The sequence below is a fragment of the Eumetopias jubatus genome, unplaced genomic scaffold, assembly GCF_037043125.1.
Source record: "Eumetopias jubatus isolate StellerSeaLion01/CBP00866 unplaced genomic scaffold, mEumJub1_p1.0 scaffold_16, whole genome shotgun sequence".
Classification (NCBI taxonomy): domain Eukaryota; kingdom Metazoa; phylum Chordata; class Mammalia; order Carnivora; family Otariidae; genus Eumetopias; species Eumetopias jubatus.
Genome location: NW_028274822.1, coordinates 87,892,359 through 87,914,715, shown reverse-complemented (window position 1 = coordinate 87,914,715; position 22,357 = coordinate 87,892,359). Strand labels below are relative to the sequence as shown.

Sequence of the window (22,357 nt, the reverse complement as noted above, 5' to 3'; positions counted from 1 at the left end):
AAGCCCACGCTGAGCCCGCCCTCACCCACTCCCCGATATCCCTGTGGGGCCCAGACTGCCTTCTGGACAGACAGGCCTGCTCTTAAAAACACAGGTTCTGGGGGCGCCTGGGTGGCTCAGTCGGTTAAGCGACTGCCTTCGGCTCAGGTCATGATCCCAGGGTCCTGGGATCGAGCCCCACATCGGGCTCCTTGCTCGGCAGGGAGCCTGCTTCTCCCTCTGCCTGTGACTCCCTCTGCTTGTGCTCTCTCTCTGACAAATAAATAAATAAAACCTTTAAAAAAAAAAAAAAAACAACCCACAGGTTCTAGAAACCTGAATGCACTTCAGGTTCAATTTCCCTCCCTCAGAAGCAGTAAGCTTGGACCCAAAATATTTCAGAAGAACCAATTAAAAGAAAATGCATCCAAAGCCTTTATGGGAATCCTAAAAATGTTTAACAGGATCGAGTTTACATAATCTCTTGACAGCCTCACTGAGGTCTGGGAGAAAATCACGCGGGATGCCAGGGCCACAGAAGTACCCACAAGCGAATCCTCACCAGCCCAACCACATCTGTGCCCTGAACTTCTTGATGAGGCTCTGTAGGACCTTGGATGATATATAGGAGTTTTCGGGCACAAAGGAAGGAAGGACAATTCCAGGCAGACAGGAACACGTGTGGTGTGACAGAGCCTGGTGTGTCTGCAGGGCGAGCGGCATGCAGATTACAGAATGCTGGGAACACAGGGTCACAGGGGGGAACAGCGGAGCACATTAGGATCCCAGGGGGCCTGGTGCAGGGACTTGGCCCAGCCACTCTGGTCCCTTTGGTCAGAGAACCCACTTCTGGGCTAAATTATGTAATAAGATCATGTTTCTCCAAATTCTGATCCAGCCTCATCAGCTGTAACTTGATACAGACTTATCAACTCAGGTCTACAAATACATCCTTGGATGGGCAGAGATCAGTGGATGCTCAAAAATTTTTCAAATCTGCCTTTTCGTTTTGATAACAAACAACCTTAAAAATCCTCTAACTTGACGAGGTAGGAACGCAAAATTTTGTGTTTGTGTGATAATATCTATTGAAAGACATTTTGATTGGACCATTAATCTTGAAGGCTGCTTTTTCTCAAACTTGGGAAGTGACCAAGAATATATTTTTTCTTTAACGGGGGCTCTGTCCATCACTTACTTGAGAACACTGCCTTACCCATCGGTAGCTACTACTTCGACATCTGGAATTCGTTCGAAGTTCTAGAATATTGCAGTTCCTAATTCTCAAAGATGCTGATAATTTGGGGGAAACCCAACCATCTCAATTTGAAAGCAAAAGTCTGTCGAATCTTCATCTGATGTTTCTAAAGTCACGCGGCAAAGCTTCCACCCTGGAGAATGTGATCGGGTCAGGCTGCACACTCACGCTCACCTGGAACGTGGTTAGCTGATGGATCAGAGCATTTCGGATCGTCTGAATCTGAGAGGAGATGACTGACAGCACAGAGGCATCGATTCGATTGAACTCATCAAAGCAGCCCCAAGCCCCACACTGGGCGAGGCCAGAGAAAATCTTTCCCATGGCCTAGCATAAAAGAAAAAAAAAAAGCACAAGGGCAATTTTTATCTTTAAAATCTCACGCGATACATTTACAGATAGATTCCTTAAATTAAAACAGTGAACATCAGGTTGGTAGAGGCAGCGGGCCAACTGCCCCACTAATGGATCTTTCTGGCAAGACTTCCAGGACCCTCCTGGGCCACCTGTCCTATTCACAGGAGTTTACAGATTAAGGATTTTCATGGAAAACTCCAGAGCTCTGGCTTCTCTTGAAATATTGGAAAATCTAGTGGCCGGGGGTCCATTTTCCCTGAGTGGTAAGGATGGAACGGCAGCTAGAGAGTGGCGCCCCCTGGGGCCGCAGCAATGCCCTCCAGCCGGCCGCGGCCCCCCACCTGGCTCCTCACCTCCCTCCCTGTTTCCACGTGCTGCTGTCCTCATTTACATTACCTATGCGGCTCTGGTGGCATTTCAGTTTGCAACGTTTGCTCTGCGTGCTGCTAACAAGCAGACACGTATAAGCTCTGAGACTGAAGGTCAAAGATTTTTTTTCTGCTCCATTCTTCCAGCTGTTGCCCCGTCTTTTCAGGGAGGAGCGTGGGGTGCAATGCCTTCCTCCCAAGTCCCGCGTTCAGCTCTCCACCGTACCTTGTAATCCATGCCTTCCCCACAGTTGGTCACGACACAGAGCAAGCCCAGGGCTTTGGCCAGATCCTTGGTGGTCTCGGTCTTGCCAGTGCCTGCTGGGCCAGCAGGGGCCCCTCCCAGATACATGGACAGGGCCTGTTGATGAGCCAAATGCAAAACCTATGTTGTCTGATTCACACAAGGAAACAGGTGCCATTTCCCGAAGCACTGTGACAATATATGTGCGGTATACATGTGGCAATGGACACGTTCACACTCACCTTTCCTGATAGTCACTACTTTTTACATTTCTTTTCTGTGTTTTTCCATTGACCTCTGCTGGCCGCCCCCACGCCATGATATAGGGACCAGTGACTAAGCGACATGCTGGAACGGGTGCCTCCTCCAAGGACGAGGCCCTAGCAGTTCCCAGAGTTGAGGCAAGGCTCAAGCACACAGGTACATCTGTGCCGTAAAGGATGAGCCCAAGGAAAGTTCTGGCCCTGTGTCTCCAAATTCTAGGAGTTGACCTCAGAGCCCGTGGAATGCCCTGAGAACTGTGACTCTGGGCCGCATGGGATCAGCTTGACCTCTGGAGAAGCTGGAAACTCAAGTCAGCCATGCAAGCAATCGGCCATTCCTACACGACCAGTCCCCAGCTGAAAGCCTAGACACCACGTACGCCTGACGAGCTTCCCCGCGTGGCGACACGGAGCTGCTGTGAGAGCAAATGCTGTCTGCACGCCAACTCCGCCAGATGGAAGCACAGCTCCCAGCCCCAGCTGTCTCCTGCTGGGGTTTGACCTGCATCCTCTGGCTCTACTAAACCACAACCAGGACTGCGATGGCTTTTCTGAGTTCTGTGAGCCCTTTCAGCAAATTATTAAACCTGAGGTTGGTTTTAGGGGCCGCCTGAACCAGCAACAGCCCAATCCCAAAAGGTGGCAAGTAGGTCCTGTTCCGAGTTCGAACTCGTTTACAGATTTTGAACAATGATGTCCCTTGCTACCAGCATTGGTTTCCTGGGGCTGCCCTAGCAAATTACCACCACGTCCGGGGGGGGGGGGGTGGCAGGGGGGGGGCGCTGAAAACAACAGAAATGTATTTGTTCACAGCACTGAGGGCCAGGAGTCTGAAATCGAGGTGTTGGCAGGGCCGCGCTCCCTCCAAAGCTTCTAGGGGGTTCTTTGCTCTGGTGGCTGCAAGCATTCCTTGGCTTGTGGCCACCTCACTCCAATCCCTGCCTCTGTCTTAACATCACCTTTCCTGTCTCTCTCTGTCCTCTCCTCTTTTCACAAGCGACACCAGTCATCGGATTTAGGGCCCTAATCCAGGACATTCCCAATCCTTCCCTAATTAAACAGACAAAGACCCTATTTCCAAAGAAGGTCACATCGTGAGGTTCCGAGTGGACATGCATTGGGAGGGAGGGACACTGGTCAACCCAGTACGGTATCTGCAGTCGCCCTAATCACACTTCGAGAACAACCCATAACCACAGGCAGCCGGTAACCTCGTAGTCTGGGCAGCCGATCACCTGAGTGAGAGTCAGGTAAATCCGGTCGGTGAGCGGCGTGATGACCAACCTCCCGTTCAGACCCATGTACTCATAGCCATAGCTGAAGGTGCCCGTGCACTGACGGATGTTCAGCTCGTCGGGTTCCCGGTCCCAGTAGAACCGCAGCTGACTCTCCCATTCAAACTCCCGGGCCTCGAGAATGCTGCAAGGGGAGAGGAGGGAGAGGGGGTCGGAGAAACGGCGAGGCCAAGCCGGGTGAAGGACACACTGTGACACGCCGGGGCCCCCAGAGGTCCCTACCTGCCTCTTATGAAAGAATCGACTATATCTCTGGCATGCACGTCGATGATGAGGACCGTGTTCAATTTCTTTCTGTCGTTTTTGCTCAAGGGCATGGTGATCCGAGTGACCAACTCATCAATCTGCTGGTGCATTTTCTTGCCATAGTCCTTCATGGCCTGCTTCTCCCCTTCCTGTACTCTGTGGAAGACATCCTCCACCTCCCAGGTCCACCACACCTGGCAGGCGGCCAGCACCACCATCCCTTGGTACAGGAGCATCCAGTCGACCCTAAAGGAAAATGCACACCTGTTCGAGATCTTTTTCCAGGGACTGGCACCAGATAACAGTCCCCGTAAGAATGTAATTTCTTTGATCTGGAACTGGGGAATCAAAGTGATGGCTCCAGGTAAGCAAATGACCGTAAGTCTTCTAGCTGGATAAGAAAACACCAGACCAAGGACACCCGCACACAAGAAAGTTAGAGGCGATGATGTAGAAAGACGCTAGATCCCTCTTAAAATATGCCTGGACAGGTTTGCAGAGTGACTTAATATTACGGGCATATGATAAGAATTTCTACATTTTTAAATTCCAACAAAGAATTTAATCATCTCTGACCACCCCGCCCATTCTCCTAGTTACAGCTTCCTGGGTGTTACTCACTACTCTTTTCTCTCCCTTGCACACCTGACCAAAGTTATACACACGTACGGGAAGATGGGGCTGTGGTGGTTGTTCCTCCAAAAATGGCACCAGACGATACAGGGTACTCTGCACCTTGCTTGTCCCATTTAAGAATTCTAAGAGGTAAGCCTCTAGGTCAATGGATGCAGTCTAACCCAATCTTTATAAAAGCCGCATGATATTCCAGAGCTTGAGAGCGCTGCAGTGTACTCAAACATTACCTTACTGGTGTCTGGTTAAGCTGCTTCTAGTTCCTTCACCAACACAAATAATACTGCAATAAACATCCCTCTACACCATTTGGCGATGTCTGGAGACATTTTCAGTTGTCACAACTGGGGGTAGGGGTGTTACTGGCATCTGAAGGGTGGCAGGGGCTGAGGATGGTGCTAACCATCCTACAAGGCACCGGAGTCCCCCACAGCAAAGCATTCTCCAGCCTCAGACATCAGTAGTGTTGAGGTGAACAAACACTGCTCTGCATCTAACCTGATGAGTCAGAGCTGCTTCTAGACTTACAGAACAGAACCCCAAAAGCAAAACAACCAGGCCAAAGTAGAGTGCATTCTTTGGGTAGTTTATTTTAATAGAAATGGTCAAATTACTTTTAAGGGTTGTAGCAATCCTTACCCCACCAACAAAGCATAGCACTACCCTTCTCACCACATGCTCTCCAGCACTAGGTATTATCACTCTTTTGATTTTTTTTTTTTTTGCCAATATAAAAGGCAGGGGAAAACAGTATCTCGTTCTAAGCTAATTTGCAGATCCCCAGTGACTAACAACAGCTCTCCTCTTTCCATATGTTTATTGGCTGCTTGGATTTCCTCTACAGAGATACGAATTTCCAAAGTTGGTAAGTGCCTTGAAATACATTTAGGGCAAATTTTTTTTCCAAATTACACTTTAAAAGTAATGGACCCAGAGCCGAAAGTTCCAATCCAGGAAAAGTGACTGTAAATTACTAGTCTTTACCTTGATGACACACATGAATGGCAAAATAAATCAAGAATATTTAAAACAATGACAAGATTAGGCTTTGCCATCTTGTTTTAAAGTTGTCTGGTGCCTCTAAAAACCTAAATAGTATTTATAGTTATGATCCCTACACACTAGAGAGATCTGATGAAGGTGATGAGGGGCCTGGGAAGTTATAAATCAGGAGGGGCAGAAGCAACTTGACCAGAGAAAATAAAGTGACTCAGGGCAGAGCTAAGAGGAACATGATGGTGTTTGGCAAATCCCAGGATACCGGGCGCTTTCTGGGACTGCATACCCCTGGGCCCGTCTTCTCAGTGATGCCAAAACATGTCTGTTCAAACAAACCAATACATTCATTTCAACTACACACCCTTTCGTTAGAAACAACAGCTCCCACGTGAGGCGGAGGGGCATTTGGGGAGGAGGGGGGTGGTGCCGAGACTTCGGGGTGCCTTCCCTTATCCCGTCTCCCACCGACCACACCCCGTGACACACAACAGTACCCTGGCAAAGTGGTAGTTATAATGTAGCTAAAACTAATGTCGGTGTAAAATTCGTCTGATCTGGGAGCATTAAGGAGACTTCAGAATACCCAGTGGTCACTTTCTGGAGGCTGGCGATTTCTGTCTAGTTCAGCTTTGTATGAGCATCTAGCACAGTGATTAGCTTGGAGCAGGAGCCCGATAAATATTAGCTCAATCAATGAATATAACTGATAATATGCTAGAGCCACCTCCTACCAGTTCATGAGAGTTCATTGTCAAATACTCAAGAACTTTGTAGGCTGATGTTCAAACCACTTACCATTACACCACTTAGCTTTGAAATCAGCTGTGGTGGGAGTATTGACACCATGAACACTGATGAACTCTCTAAATCAAAGGGGTTTTTTTTCCCCTTTTTCAGAAAGCCAGTATACCAGCACACTACTGAACAGATCTATATATACCTGATTACCTAAGGATATAAGCCAATTCTTACAGGACCTAAAAAAATAAAGGATCATAATCATACAAATAAAATGCTATTCTCTAATAAAGGTACTTAAGTAGATGTTTTCAGTGCATAAATCAAAAAGGCAGTGTATAAAATCAAAAGGATAACATTCTTAAAATAATAATGCAGGTTTTATGTGTGCATGAAGGCCCTCCCGAATATATTCCTGGGAATCCCGCTTGAATCTAATAGAACTCGTTAACCAAAGATGCTTTACGTACTTTGTGTTCAAGTGCATATTAAAGCCAGCTCTCCTCTCAGCAAGAAGCAGGCTCAGCTCAGTGCCTAGATGCTTCTCGGGCCACAAAATTCAAGGCATGATTGAAATCATTAAATATTTTAGAAACGACTCTACTCCTTAACCCATATGCAGATTGACCCTCCCGAACACCTGGTTTCTGTTGGGTCACCAGGTCAGTGGTTGGCTCAGAATCCCTGGGGAGGGGCTTATAAAATACACAGATGGCCCACCCCCAGAGTTTCTGATGGGGCAGATTTGGGGGAGGGCCCTGGCATTTGCATTCCTAACCAGCTCCCCAGGGGCCCTAATGCCGTTGGTCCAGATGCCACCACCCTTTGAGAAGTCCTGAACTAGGTGGGCCTTTAAAGACAGACAATGCACGGGCCAACTTAACTATCGCAAGAAAAGAAAACTTCATTCGGGATGTCGCTTGATCTACTCCAAACCCTCAGTGTTAATTCATCCATTAGCACGATTCATACGAGAAAATGACACCCATTCCCAGTCGCGACCCTACCTGCTTCTGTTTTCACAGTATCTAAAGATAGCCTCTTTGGTGATCAGCCGGTTGGTCCTCCGCATTTCGTTCAACACAGCGGTCATCCAGTCCTCCACGCGCCCCTCCGCCCGGATGATCTTGCGGAACTCCATGACCTCTCCTTCTGCTGAGATCATGGCGGACACCAGCTTCTCTCCATTCTCCCCATCGTGGAACCTCAGCAGAGCGATGTTGTCGAACATCTGCAATACAGCAGGACATCCGCCCTGTGACACGGATGCTGGGTGGCAGCGCCAGGTTCTAGAGAGTATATGCGGGGAGGGAGAGGTGTCTGGACAGAGGAGACGCAGAACAGCCTGGTGATTCAACACCATGGGGCGGACAAGTGAGACGTGTGCTTGGATCCCCCATGGCCCAGATGGGTGACCTGGGGCAATCTGCTGCTCCTCTCTGGCCCTGGAACGAACGTAATTACGACACGTCCAAGATGAGGTTGGAAGGTCAAATCAAACAACACGCAAGAAAGGCTGCCAGCACATAAAACACTTGCCTTCCATTGCCCATCATCAGCGATATTGATCAGAATGCTATTCAGAAAAATGAGTCTTTTAGGACTCAGGATATAAGACAAGGCACTCTGCCAGTCAGAGAGGAGAAGGGAAAGGCAATAGGCTTTAAAGGATAAAACCAGAGGTTTGCAAAAGGGGCTACCAGTAAATGATGTACTTCTAAAATACATTTTTCTAAAACAGTCAAATATTTGTTTATGAAAGCAGAAACAAAATATAAAACTCCCCTTTGAGAAAGGAACACACACAACCCAAGACATGAATTCTAGTGTAAGAAGGAAATCAGCATTCGCTAAAGGGAAACTATGGAGTTCTGTACTTGATCCCACAGGCTTTATTTGGAATAAAGGAATTATTCTACAACACTGATTCAAAACTACAAATGATCCTGCCCCCAGGAGGGACACTAGGCAATGTCAGGAGACATTTTTGGTTGTCTTAACTGGAGCGCGATGCTCCTGGCTTCGAGTGGGTAGAGGCCAGGGATGCTGCTGAGTGTCCCACAGCACACGGGACGGCCCCAGGCTCCTGACACACACATGTCCACGCACAGAGCAAAGCGTTATCTGGCCCAACTACCGACACTGCCAAGCCTGGGAACCCCTGTCCTAGGCTGTTACTAAACATAGAGCTGTGACCCGGTGATCGAAGATTCATTCTGGCCGTGCTCTGGCTGTCTATCACCAGAGACGGTATTGTCGGTTGTTTCTTGCTGGTCAGTATTGCTCATGGATACACATATGTCCAGGTATGTAAAGCTGGAAGGAATCACAACCAACTCGTGACTGTGGCTGCCCCCTGAAAAGGGAGGGAGAGCTGTGATAGGGAGAGGGGGCAAAGAGTGGGGCAAATTTGTTTCTACAGCTTTGTTTCACACAGAGAGAGGGAGAGAGAAGGGAAGGGGGAGAGAGGGAGGGAGAGAGAAGGGAAGCGGGGAGAGGGAGGGAGAGAGAAGGGAAGGGGGAGAGGGAGGGAGAGAGAAGGGAAGGGGGGAGACGGAGGGAGAGAGAAGGGAAGCGGGGAGAGGGAGGGAGAGAGAAGGGAAGGGGGGAGAGGGAGGGAGAGAGAAGGGAAGCGGGGAGAGGGAGGGAGAGAGAAGGGAAGGGGGGAGAGGGAGGGAGAGAGGAAGCAAATGGGATAAATTGGTAACAAGTTGGTTACCAGTCAATTCCGGGTGATGGATAAGGCTATTCAGCCAACACCATAAGGCAGGCACTAAGCATTTTACAAAGACAAGCTCATTGACTCTTAGTGACAGCTCCACTGAAGCACGTAACTCTCGGGGTTATCCCTATTTACAGATAAGAAACCGATGCCCAGGGGCACGTGGGTGGCTCAGTCAATTAAGCAGCTGCCTTCGGCTCAGGTCACGATCTCAGGGTCCTGGGATGGAGCCCCGTGCCAGGCTCTCTGCTCAGCGGGGAGTCTGCTTCTCCCTCTCTGTGCTGGCTCTCTCAAATAAATAAAATCGGGAAGGGAAGGGGAGGGGAGGGGAAACCGATGCCCAGAGAGGTTAAGTAGCTTGCCAGAAGTCACACAGCAAATTTGTGTGGAGCCAGGATTTGAACAAGGCAATCAGTCCACATGCTGAAGCCCCATCCTGCCTCACCCTCTGCTTATTATGTTAGTCTTTGTGTATTACTGGATTCCCTTTAGTTTCTCCAAAAAATAATGTTTTTGGACTTTACAAAAAGAGCAACAAATAACAGTGGAATCTTTGTACAGTTTCAGCCTAAGTGGATTTCATCAGATTTATGTTTCCGATAAAAGCCCGGCAGCATTTCCTAGCCTCGGGGCTGAGCCAACCGCACAGAGACTTCGGATGGAACAAGCCCCAGGACGGAGCGTGGGCAGCCGCTCCCAGGTTGGGGGGGTGCGGGGCCGCAGGAGCCCACCTTGATCATGTGCTCCTGGACGCAGAGCGGGTTGCTGTTCCCCAGGATGCTGAGCAGCTCGTCATCAGAAATGAAGAAGAACCTCGGGAAAGCGTTTCTCTTGGAGTCTAAGTAGTCGTTTAAGCTCTTCTGGCATTTCTCAAGGCCCTCACTGATGTGCTGCAAGTCGGCCAGGCGGTTCGGGGCCTCGCAGCATCTCTTGATCACGGGGTCCTTTAAGGTCTCACCCATGATCTGGACGAGGGCGAGAGGAGAGCCGTCAGGCCAGGGAAGCACAAAACCAACACGCACCCCAACCACAGCCTTTTGGGGGCTGCGGCGGATGTCCCTAGCACCTCCTAGCGTACTACAGACAATTTACGTATTTCTGATGTTAATGTTTTCCAGCCTCCCACTAGAAGGTCAGCTGTTGGGGTAAGCGATTTTTAATCTCTCTGGCTCACTGATGTGCCCCATGGGTCGACAACAGTGTCTGTACATGGAAGGCCCCCAGTCACCCTTCGTGGGATGAATGAACCCAGAAGCTCCACTCTGGGCCACGTGCATGTCCCAGGACGGTCTCTCCAGCACCCTTCATGGTGGCACATGGAGGGGGCAGTTAGGGAAATATCCCCAACATCCAACAGGAAACTGGGTCAATCGTTGGCTGAAAGTGATCGTTTCCATGTTTATTTATTGAAATATATGCCGAAGACATTAAATTTTTTTAAATGATCCCATTGGTAAGAATGATCTTATTTTGTGGAGTATTTACTTATAATACCTATTTATATGTTTATACAGGAATAAACAAATTCTGGAAAGATAGATATTGACCTGTCAAAATGGTTATCTGGGGTGTGGGATTATAGGTATTTTTTTCCTTTCTTTGCTTTTTTTTTATAGTTTCTCAACTCTTCTATAATAAATATCCATTGTGTGATTTTTTTTTAAGTTTAAAAAAATAGGTTATGCAAATGAACAAGGAAATATTAACAACTCTAACGGATAAAAGAGACCCAAATGTGAACAGGCCCCTCCTAACTAGAGAGTGTGTAGCACCACTGAGCAACAAGGCACCCCGGCTTCAAGGGCAGGTGGCTCTGGGTGAAGACCCTCAGCCCACTAATGGCTAGGGGCAGCAAAGACAGGCACAATCCTTTCCGGGAAAGACTTTAAAATGGGTGATACTCCTTCACAGGCAATTTATTTTCCACCAGTCTCTCATAAGATATTCATCCTAAATGTGGAAAAGGCAGAAGGCACAGGCCTGCAAATTATTGACAAAAGCAAAGAATTCGTCTTGGAACAAGATGTCTCGTTTCAACAATCAACTAAAGTAATGTCAAGCCACTCACTGGAACGTTTTATAAAGCTATCAGAATCTTCTCTCGAGTGTCAAAATACGAAATACCTTTCCCATAATATTAAAAGAAAATTAGAAGAGAGTTATACAGAATATCATTATCGTTGTGTTTTTAAACCCATGTGCACAGACAAAAGAAATATACAGCATACTAAAGTGGTCACATCAAGGTGACAGAACTCTGGAAGATACATTTTTTTTCTACCTTTCTACATTTTCCAAGCTTCTTAAGCAAGTATTACTTTTATAATAAAAAATCAATATAAAAAAGTTTCAGTGCCATGTGCCAGTGGCTTGAAAACAAACAGAAATTTTTACTGAACAGATGAAGGTCATATGTAATGATTTAAAAAATTCAGAATTAGGGGCGCCTGGCTGGCTCAGTTGGAAGAGCATGTGACTCTCGATCTCAGGGTCGTGAGTTTGAGCCCCACGTTGGGCATAAAGATTACTTAAAAAGAAATAAACTTAAAAAAAAAATCAGAAGGTACTTAACAGACAAAATACTACCTCCAGAAACATAAGTAAACGTAAAAGAAGATTAAAAAAAAAAGAAACATAAGTAAACGTATCTCAAATCACTGTCCTTTCATGACTAAAACAGAAGCCGGTCACTTGCCCTTTTAAATACTCTGTCGATGTTGTCAAACTTCTTCGCCTCGTCAGGAAGTTGTGACCTGATATCGCCACCGATAAAAATGCTTTCAAGATACATCCATTTTCTCTGAACCAACATCCAAATCTGGAAATGAAGAAAGCATAGCTAAATATTTTAAATATTTTAAGATACCAAGCCCCACACAGAAGCAAAAGAAAACTCTCCACACGAGTCCAGGGCAAGGAAGAAGCTTCTAGTTGTAAGCAGGGGTGGGAGCCCTGTTACCCAGAGGAACAAAGGACAGATCATGTAAAAACAAAACAAAACAAAACAAAAAAACCCAAACAGGGGCACCTGGGTGGCTTGGTCAGTTTAGCATCCAGCTCTTGGTTTCAGCTCAGGTCGTAATCTCAGGGTCGTGAGCTCGAGCCCCGTGTCAGGCTCTGTGCTCAGCGGGGAGTCTGCTTGAGATTCTCTCTCTCCCAATCTCCCTCTGCCCCTCCCCTCATCTCTAAAATAAATAAATCTTCTTAAAAATAAAATGATTAATGTTATGTAAATTTCACATCCATTTAAAAAAATTTTTAAATAATGAAGAAAAATAAAACAGTGCTATATCCTACCTAACAAAAAGTAATGGACCAAAACAAGCAAGCGAAGGAAGCCCACGTTTGGGAGGGGTGAGGGCCTGGACCACCTCCCCAGCCAGTGAACCAGGGCCGGCGTCATCCCAGCCAAAACTCAAGCTTGTGCCTGGAACAAGGCACTTGCCTGTGGCCTGGGGAGAGAAAAGAGGCAGCACACAAAAATGGTAAGATGAGCCTGGGTCGCTCAGAGAGGTCTGGACTAGCACTTCCCACAACAAGAAGAAAGCCCCAAGCCCCAGTATAAAACCCTGTTCAGTGCTGTCCACTATGACAGGCCAACTTGGAGAAACTGCAGAAACACATGACAAAGTGAAGCAAGCACAGGCAAAAACATTTTATGTAAGATCAACTTTAAAAATAAATAGATCCCACCGAGAAAAACCCACTACCAGGAAAGACAGTCCCGGTACACACGTACACGTACACACACACACACACACACACACACACACACACGTACACACACGTGCACACACGTACGCGCACGTACACACACACGTACACACGTGTACACACACGTACACACACACACACACACACAAAGAGGAAAACTCGGACCTGAGAAAAGAATAAATATGGAGAAATCTGAAAAGGGCTTTAAATGTGTTTAAATTCTTCCATGTGCTGGAGGAGGTGAACATATCCCGACAAGAACAGGACAGTATATAACAAGAATAGGGACGTATAAGAGAGACCCAATTAAGAATCATGGAAGTTAAAAATGCATTCATTGAAATAAAAACTCAGACTGACTCTCCTAATCATGCACACACTTACCCTGTAATTAATCAAGCCAGAAAAGCATCAGGGTCTGAGCACAAAATATTCTCATATAAAACTTCTCTCCGGCTTTTCTCTCACCTCAATGACTTCCCCTATCAGAGAAAGTGTTTTCTCCCATTTGTGAACAGTCTGCAGAAAAGGCCCCACAAATCTGCTTCCTGAGATGCTTTGCAGGCTGACGGTGTTGTCATCCAGGCACTGGATGATTTCGTCAACAGACCCCAAGATGTAGCCTCGCTCCTGTGTGCCTTTGAAATATCTGACCACAGTAAACTTCATACTTTCCCACGTATCCAGGATTTCCTTCACCGCCTGCTCAGGAAGATAAAAAAGAGCGGTTTGGGCACAGACATTGAAAAAAACAGAACTCCAACCCAATAGCAACTTCCTGAACTTGCCTTCAGTCAGCTGCTCAGCCCAGAGCCTCGGTCAGTTTTCCAAGTAAGCAGAGATTCCATCACGGCGACCCCAACATCCCTGACCAAGCACTGGCTATGTGCCCGGTAAGCACGGTCCACACAGGACCGCCTTCCGTCCTCAAAGCGTCCGACGGAAGTAAGGATTGCTACCCACATTTTATAGCGATGCCAGCTGGGTGCTCAGAGAAGTGAAGCAGCTTGGCCAGGTCACTCAGCACCAGAACCAGGGTCTAAATTTCCTGGTCTGCCTCCCTGCTCACCTACACGATCCTGCCCCTGGGTTTGCCATTAAGCAAGAAAATCAGATTACAAATTAATATGCCTATTAATGATTGCATTTTCAAAAACCAGTTGTATCAATATTTATGTGTGTGTATTATGTGTATGCGATGCATATATGCGTATGGGTATATACCTGGATGTGCCTTTATGCCTGTTTGTGTGTGACTATGCGTATAGTATGTGCAGGCACATGTCTACACACTTTTAAGTATTAAAGGACATACACTGAAATGTTACTAATTATCTTCAGGTGGTAGAGTTATAAGTGATTTATTTTCTCAGTTTTCTACCATAAACATCCATTAATACATTTAATAAATACACTTAATAAATGCACTGGAAGTGAAACTATAACCTAGAACAATAAAAAATTTAACCAAGGCAGAAATCCTAGAATTTCTAGAGCAAATAATTCTTTATTACTCAAATACAACAAGTACTGTAACAAAAGTTTTCGGTTAAGCAACTGCCTTTGGCTCAGGTCATGATCCCAGGGTCCAGGGACGGAGCCCCAAGTCCAGCTCCCTGCTTAGTGGGGGATCTGCTTCTCCCTCTCCCTTTGCCCCTCCCCCACAACTTGTACTCGAGCATGCGCACTAATAAATAAAACCTTTTGAAATAATCATAATTCTCTGAAACTAATATAACACTGCATGCTAACTACACTGAAATTAAAGTAAAAATAATTTTCTTTTCTCAACTGTTTTGTAACTAAAAGCAGTCTTACTTTCTCTATGGCTATCTCCTTGACAGCAGCCATTACGATCTCATTGAGAACATCCGTGTGTTTGTGAAGTTCCATAGCAAACATGTTTTCCAAGGTGAACGTCTCTGTCATTTCAAAAAATACGCCTGTTTTTTCCATGAGCTCTTTCCAATGCCTGAAAGTGCATCCACATTAAAACATTTATGCTTCCTGGATTTAGTGATGAATTTAATTCTTCCCGCTTACATCACAGGATAAATCCCATTATAAATGAGGATATCATTGGAATCACGTTTCCAAAGTTCTCCAAAAATCCCGCTGGCTTCCAGAATCAAACCCAGGAAACCACCTCTAGCAAGATACACTCTTAGATGGCTAGTCTTCACGGCCATCTAAGAAAATATACGGCTTTGAACTTTCTGGAACCTACTTCTGTCATGTAGTCTGTGGACCAGGGACCTCGACCTCTGTCGGCTCACTCAGCCTGGTTGAGACCCTGGTGTAAGTTGTGAGCTGCCGTGTATTTGGTAAACATTTATCATGCTTTTTTCTCTGCTCCAGGCAGTAGGCTAGGTGCGGCAGGTGCAAGTGACCAAAGGCCAGGCTCCTGCCCGTGGGGACTCCACCACCTACATGGGGGTACGGCCAGGACACAATATAACAGATCTATACATGAAATAATCACAAACTGCTTTGAGTGCCACGAGAAAACCACAGAGTACAGAGATAGTAATAAGGGGTCTGCTGTAGGGGCGCCAGGGGTGGGGGGCCTCAGTCAGTGAAGCGTCTGCCTTCAGCTCAGGTCATGATCCCAGGGTCCTGGGATCGAGCCCCGCATCGGGCTCCCTGCTCCGCGGGAAGCCTGCTTCTCCCTCTCCCCCTCCCCCTGCTTGTGTTCCCTCTCTCGCTGTGTCTCTCTCTGTCAAATAAATAAATAAAATCTTTTTTTTTTTTTTCAAATGAGAGGGATGGACCTCTGCATATACATGTACATATGTAAGTAGGTGAACAGGCTTGAATTGGCACAGACTGTCTGGGCAGGTGGAGGGAAAATTGATAAAGTGATTGACTCTGGGATTCTCCCAAGACTTGTAGTCAAGGATAAGAGGGAGGATGACCTTCCACTATCATGTGGTGGTGCTTAACTTTTATGCCTTTTGTGCACAGATAGCTTTTTCAAAAATGAGAAAGACAGCTGGTAAATACTTAAGTGGCGTCATCTCTATTCCCATCAACATTTATAATGCCCCTGAAGCCAAACACCTTGAAAAGAAAGTATTTTTAAAATTAGTTTGCTTCAGGGGCACCTGGGTGGCTCAGTCGTTAAGCATCTTGCCTTCGGCTCAGGTCATGGTCCCAGGGTCCTGGGATCGAGCCCCGCATCGGGCTCCCTGCTCCGCGGGAAGCCTGCTTCTCCCTCTCCCGCTCCCCCTGCTTGTGTTCCCTCTCTCGCTGTGTCTCTGTCAAATAAATAAATAAAATCTTAAAAAAAAAAAATTCCACAAAAAAAAAAAAAAAAACCAATCCCACACAAACCAGAAATGATCAGAAAGGAGAATCTACTATTCATCCTCCTCTGTTCCCAGGCCTTGGCCAGGAGCTGATATGAAGTAAGGGTATCACAGCCCCGGTGGGGGGGGTGAGGGGGGAAACAGGTGTCACAGCATGAATAACACCAGGTCACCAGAGAGAAAAGGATTTCCTTTTCAGTTTCCCTCTACTCCTCTGATTACATCAAGGAGAGAAAGTCTCAGCTAGGTGCTACTGGGCCTTTAACACCTCCTCACAGTTATTCACCCTTCGTCCAGGGTAGGCCTCCCACTAAGCGACAGGCAACAGTTTTGAGCTAAGCTTTTTGAAATGTTTTTATTTTTATAATTTTTCAATAAAAATTTATATAAAAAATTTTTATAATATTTCTATTTATGGCAAAAGCTTTTGGTTTCCCATTTACAGCGGTGGTGTGGGTTTCTTCTTAGAACACGTTCAAGTAAAGAAAATATAAGCTGATAGGAAAAAAATCAAGTAATGATAGTATAAATGATTTTGGCTGGGATATGACAAAAATGGTGAGAAGTGACCTAAGCTTGGGAAGCACTGGGTTATGGTATCAAAAAATAGGGAACTTCAGCTAGAAAATGCTTTCTTGCTGAGCAGAACGACTTCGTCCTCTGATGGCATTCCATGACTCTCTGCCCACCCGCTGGGAGATACATGGAGGGAGAGAGGAGCGTGGCAGGGAGAGCGTGACTCCCCAAAGCTCCTACTATCTCCTGTTCCTGTGTGGACACACCCTGCTGATCCCAGGCGAATGAGGAGTGAATCTCCTCCATCCCACCCCCAGGACTGCTGTTCCACTGAAAAACTAGGGACACCTGCTCCGTCCAGTATGGTCGCCACAAGTCACCTGTCGCTGCGTAGTGAGTCCAAATTAAAGATGCCGTACTCATAAACTACAGGCCAACTTAGTTGAGCATAGTTGAGGCCAACTTAAGAAGAGCATAAAATATCTTGTGAGAAATGTTTTATAGTGATTGCATGTTGAAACGATAATGTTTCGTGTAGACTGGGTTAGTTAAAATATATTACTAAAATTATTTTTACCTGTTTTCTTTTTCAAAGCAGCTAATGGAAACACTTTAAATACCGTATTTCTGCTGGATGGCGCTGACCTAGATCCCCTAATGTTTTTTTTTTAACCGTTCGAGTGAAGCAACCACAAATGCCCATTTACATCTGGCAAGGTTTAAAAAAAAAAAATAGAATCCTTGTGGTTGGTAATTGTCTAGAAAATTCACAAGGAAACAATTTCATAGAAATATGACCTGCATTTTTCAAGTTCTGCAGAGCTATTGCAACCTTGGGCTTTGTCATCAGATCTAAGCAAGGACGCATTTTAGACTAAAACTCCTCCCCCTTTCACAACAGCTAACAGGACAAAACCAACCTGTCTCTCAGTGCTTCATGCTTCAAGTCAAGAAGTAAAGGAATCGAGTCTTTGAATGCCTTCATTTTTGCTTCTAAATGGAAGGCCACTGATAAGTTTCGGACCTGCCGGGGTAGCTTTCTGAGGGACTTGAGAAAACCTTCGATTCCTTCCTGGAGGAACTGAACATTCAGGTTGATCCAGAGGGTCTGAGACCATTCTTCTTTTGCAACCTGGAAATGGGTGAGAAACAGTGCCGTCAACAAGGCCCCTTTGACTGGCGGGAGCCAGTACTCAACCCTTGGTCACGCTCACTTCTTGGCCAGCAGGATCGCCCATCTATCCACAAAAACCTCAGATTCACAAAAGGAAGTATTGATTACCGGCTCCAAAATACGAACAAAGGAATTCCAACGTTTTCAAGGCCAGGCCAAAATAATGCTGCTAAGATTACAAAATACTTACAATTTGGATAATCCTGCCCAATTATTATAGATAATCAGCATTTTGTGCTGAATTTCCTGAGACTTAACATAAAAAGTACTATCTTGCATAAAATTTACCCTCTTGGATAGTCTGCATTTGCCACCTGTAACATCGAGGTTTCAATGGGGTTGCTTCGAGTCATGAAACGTATTTAACAGAAAATTGTGTTAATTGATGAAATATACATATGGTAATTTTTTTGACTTAGATGTAAATGACATTAAGACATATTTACAATTTTTCGGTTTTTTTCTTCGTTTTCTAAAAAGATATTAAAAGCTCAGACACCTTTTTGGATTATTTTGAGATGACATTCACGAGCCATGAACTTTTCTTTGCAAAAATTTAATGAGAGATGAATCAGAAAGAAACTAAAAGTACCTCTTAGGAGTTCCTACACCTAAACATACAGCCTGTCCATCATTAAAGGGCCTTTCTTCCCTCCACCCTCTGTTCGCCCCCCACCCGACACGTTTGAAAAACCTCAACTGCGGTTAAATCCACCCCTTGACATTTGTTCAGGTGTCAACACCTACACAGCACATATGCTCTGCCTTCCCCACATGACCTACTGCCTCCTGCCTGAAGCCACGTGCCCACCCCACCCTTTCCCTCCAACTCAAGGACACCAGACCCCACTCAAGCAAGTCTCCCCGGTCTCTTATCACCACGTTCCTCCTTTACTGAATCACCCCCATCACTATACAGTTCCCATTGTTATCTCTCCCATCTTAAAAAAAATTATCCTGACCCCACACCCTCTCCACCCAAACTCTCCTCATTTCTCTGCTTCCCTTTGCAGCCAAACATATTGGGAAAGCTGTCTGGATTTGGCGTTTCTGATTCCTCTCTTCCCATGCTCTCTCTTTTTTCATCTTTATTGGGGATTAACTGGCGTACACAACTGGACATATTTAGACGCACAATTTGCTAAGTTCGGGCACGTGTGCGCACCCATGAGACCATCACCACAGTCGAGATGGTGAACTCATTCACAGCTCTCAGAAGTCTCCTCCTGCCTCTCTGTAACCGCCCCCTCCCGCCCCCAGACACACGGCCATGTTTTCTGCCATGATAAATTCATTGGCATGTTCTAGAATTTTATGCAGATGGAATCATACAGGATGTACTCTTTGGTATCTCAGCAAGATGATTTTGAGACCCAGCCATGTTGTTGCCCTAGTATATCAATAGTTCGAGCCTTTCTACTACCTTCTCACATTCCATGGGTTGGACGTGGCACGGTTTACTTACCCATTCACTTGGTGGATATCGGGGTTGTTTCTAGTCTAGGGCTATTACAAATAAACCTGCTGTGAACATTGATATAAACGTCTTTGCAGGGGCTTATGCTTTCTTTTCTTTGGGGCAAATATCTTGGACTCACTCTAATCAGGCTTCCACGGCTCCAACTCCATCGAAATGTTTCCAAGGTCACAGTGGCCTCCATGATGTGAAATTCAGTGCTCATCCCACACCCCCGCTTACCTGATCTGACACAGTGTTTGGTGCAGTGGGACGGTCTGGAAAGGCTATTTTCACTTGGCTTCCAAGACATTCTCCTCACCTGTTCGTCCTCCTACCACTGAGGCCCCTCCTCGGTCTGCTTTCCTTTTGGGGCATCTTCTTGTGATATTTGATATTAGAGTGCTCCAAGCTCAATTCTGGCTCTTCTCCTCCACGTACCCCACTCCTCACTGTACTGGGCTGAAGAGTGTCCACCCCCCACCGCTGCTAGAACTCACATCCCCCTGGAGCCTCAGAATGTGACCTTTTCTGGAGATCAGGATTTGCAGATGGAATTCATTAAGAGGAGATCATGCTGAAGTAGGACGGGCCCTAAATCCAATGACTGCACCAGGAAAAAACCTGCCCCTGGTTCAGAGCCTTGCTCAAATGCCACTCCCTGAGCCACCGCCTGCCTCCCCTGGGCCCCGTGGTGCTCTTGATAAGGGAATTCTGTGTCTTAAGATGGCCCACGGAGCCAGCAAAGGAGTCCCAGCCCCTGCCCCGGGGCTCTTCCAGGTTCTTTGCTCTGCTCTGCTTCCCGGGCTCCAATCCAGGTTCTTCTCCCTGCCCCGCTTCGTTCACGCGCCAAAAGTGCCAAGTATGCAGATGTAGATGTAGATAAATTGCCCCCTTTGTTTGTGCTCAGGGCTCAGACCTTTGGAGACCACTCTCCTCTCAGCCCACTGGCGTTAAATAAACCTCCAATCCTCCAAGATCTCCGGGTGCCGCTTGGGTCTTCCGTCGGGCCATCCAGTCCAGGTTCTGTAACACTCTGTCTACTGTATTCCTATTACCATCAGAGCAGTGTGGTGATTTGTTTGCGGGTCAGTGTGACAGTTAATTTTATGTGTGAACTTGACCGAGCCACAGGTGCGAAGATATTTGGTTAAACATCATTCTGGACAATGTTCCCTAGCGTGTTTCTGGGTAAGATTAACATTGGAATCAGGAGCCTGAGTAAAGCAGATTTCCCCCCCCCCCACTGAGGGTGGCCTCATCCAATCCACTGAAGGACTGGAGAGAAAAAGACTGAGTAAGAGAGAACTCTCTTTCTCTCTCTGCCTGTCTCAAGGCTGGGACATCAGTCTTCTCCTGCCTTTGAGTTCAGACCTGAGCCGGAGCCACACCACCAGCTCTCCTGGGTCTCCAGCTTGCCAGCCCCACATCTTGGGGCTTCCAGTCTCCAACAACTCTATTTGGTGGGACGCCCGGCTAGCTCAGTCAGTGCAGCATGCGACTCTTGATCTTGGGGTCATGACTTTGGGCCCCACGTGGGGCACAGAGTTTACTTTAGATAGATTAGGTAGACAGTGAGACAGAAAGAAAGAAAAGGAAGAAAGATCAATCTATTTGGTGCCTGTTGGTTCTGTGTCTTGGGAGAACAAACTAAAACAGTCAACCAACCTCTCCTGGGGGCTCAAGAGGGCAGAAATGGGGTGGGCAGATGCAACTCCTTTCCAGACCCTATTCTCCAACCAGCACAGCACTGGGCTGTACAGAGCAGAGTGAATAGGTGGAGGGATGAATAAAGGAATGGCATGAGTTTGCATGGGGAGCATATACGCAAGAGGGTATCCAAATGTCAGGATAGTTGCTTTTTTAAAAAAAGATTTTATTGATTTATTTGAGAGAAAGAGTGAGAGAGAGAGTGCATGAGATTGGGGCAGAGGGAGAAGGAGAAGCAGACTCCCTGCCGAGCAGGGAGCCCGATGCGGGACTCGATCCCGGGACTCCAGGATCATGACCTGAGCCGAAGGCAGATGCTTAACCAACTGAGCCACCCAGGTGCCCCAATAACTGCTTTTTTTTTTTTTTTAAAGATTTTTATTTATTGAGAGAGAGAGTGAATGGTAGAGAGAAAGCATAAGAGGGAAGAAGGTCAGAGGGAGAAGCAGACTCCCTGCCGAGCAGGGAGCCCAATGCGGGACTCGATCCCAGGACTCCAGGATCATGACCTGAGCCGAAGGCAGTCGCTCAACCCACTGAGCCACCCAGGCGCCCCAATAACGGCTACTTTTAATTTCTACTTCCAACTAAATGGTTCACCCCACTCCTTAACCAAGCCCCAAGCACCAAAGAGTGTTCTTTTTTATTATTGTGGCAAAATACACCTGACATTTACCATTTTAAGCACTTTCACACATGTACGATTCAGTGATATCAAGTATATTCACCATGTTGTGCAATCATCACCATCATCTAGTTGCACAACTTTCTCCCCAAATGGAAACCCTAAATCCATTGAATATCGCTCCCCATCACTTCTTCCCAAGAGCCAAAGTGAGAACTTCCACAAGATTGGCCCCAGGCTCTTTATCATGGGGGCCTCACAATCCACTGGGCCTAGTCGGTCCTCACACTGCCTTCAGTGAGGCGGACGCTTACCTTTAGTCCTTCGTAGAGCTCGTAAATGGTCCTCAGCCCGTTCATTTCCTTCTGCACTTTGAGCAGCTCTGGGTACATTGTAATTGGAAGATCAAAGAGCTTCTCAGCATTAGCCAACTCCTGACGGTTCTTTTCATGTTTCATGAGCTCTTTTTCAAAAGTGGCTAAAAGTTCTACTCCTGGTGATTAAGTAAACACATAGATCAATGAGTGCATAAAAATACAAGGTACACAAAACTGAGTAAGAAATCACAAATAAACTATCATCCCATCCACAGAAGCCATCTGGGAGGACATGTCTGCAATTACCACAACTTTCCTTCTCTGTCATTCTAACAGAAATCAGGGGGCCAGGTACATACACAAAATTCTCCAGTTAGAAAATTCTGTCTCCTTCACATTTATCCCTCTAAGTGGCCTCAACCTGGGCTGCACCTT

General features: G+C 46.5%; 1 protein-coding gene across 1 annotated transcript in view; it reads right to left on the bottom strand.

Annotated features, from left to right (window-relative positions):
* The window catches only part of DNAH10 (dynein axonemal heavy chain 10), a 129,792-nt gene that overhangs the window by 62,372 nt on the left and 45,063 nt on the right, over positions 1 to 22,357 (bottom strand). The window contains exons 24-34 of the mRNA XM_088019638.1: positions 21,920 to 22,098; positions 17,561 to 17,772; positions 14,635 to 14,788; positions 13,285 to 13,518; positions 11,798 to 11,920; positions 9,834 to 10,067; positions 7,388 to 7,611; positions 3,987 to 4,256; positions 3,705 to 3,888; positions 2,189 to 2,323; positions 1,412 to 1,564 (exon numbers count right to left, since the gene is read on the bottom strand). Coding sequence (XP_087875764.1) covers positions 1,412 to 1,564; positions 2,189 to 2,323; positions 3,705 to 3,888; positions 3,987 to 4,256; positions 7,388 to 7,611; positions 9,834 to 10,067; positions 11,798 to 11,920; positions 13,285 to 13,518; positions 14,635 to 14,788; positions 17,561 to 17,772; positions 21,920 to 22,098 — 2,102 coding nt within the window. The remainder of the gene's footprint in view (positions 1 to 1,411; positions 1,565 to 2,188; positions 2,324 to 3,704; positions 3,889 to 3,986; positions 4,257 to 7,387; positions 7,612 to 9,833; positions 10,068 to 11,797; positions 11,921 to 13,284; positions 13,519 to 14,634; positions 14,789 to 17,560; positions 17,773 to 21,919; positions 22,099 to 22,357) is intronic.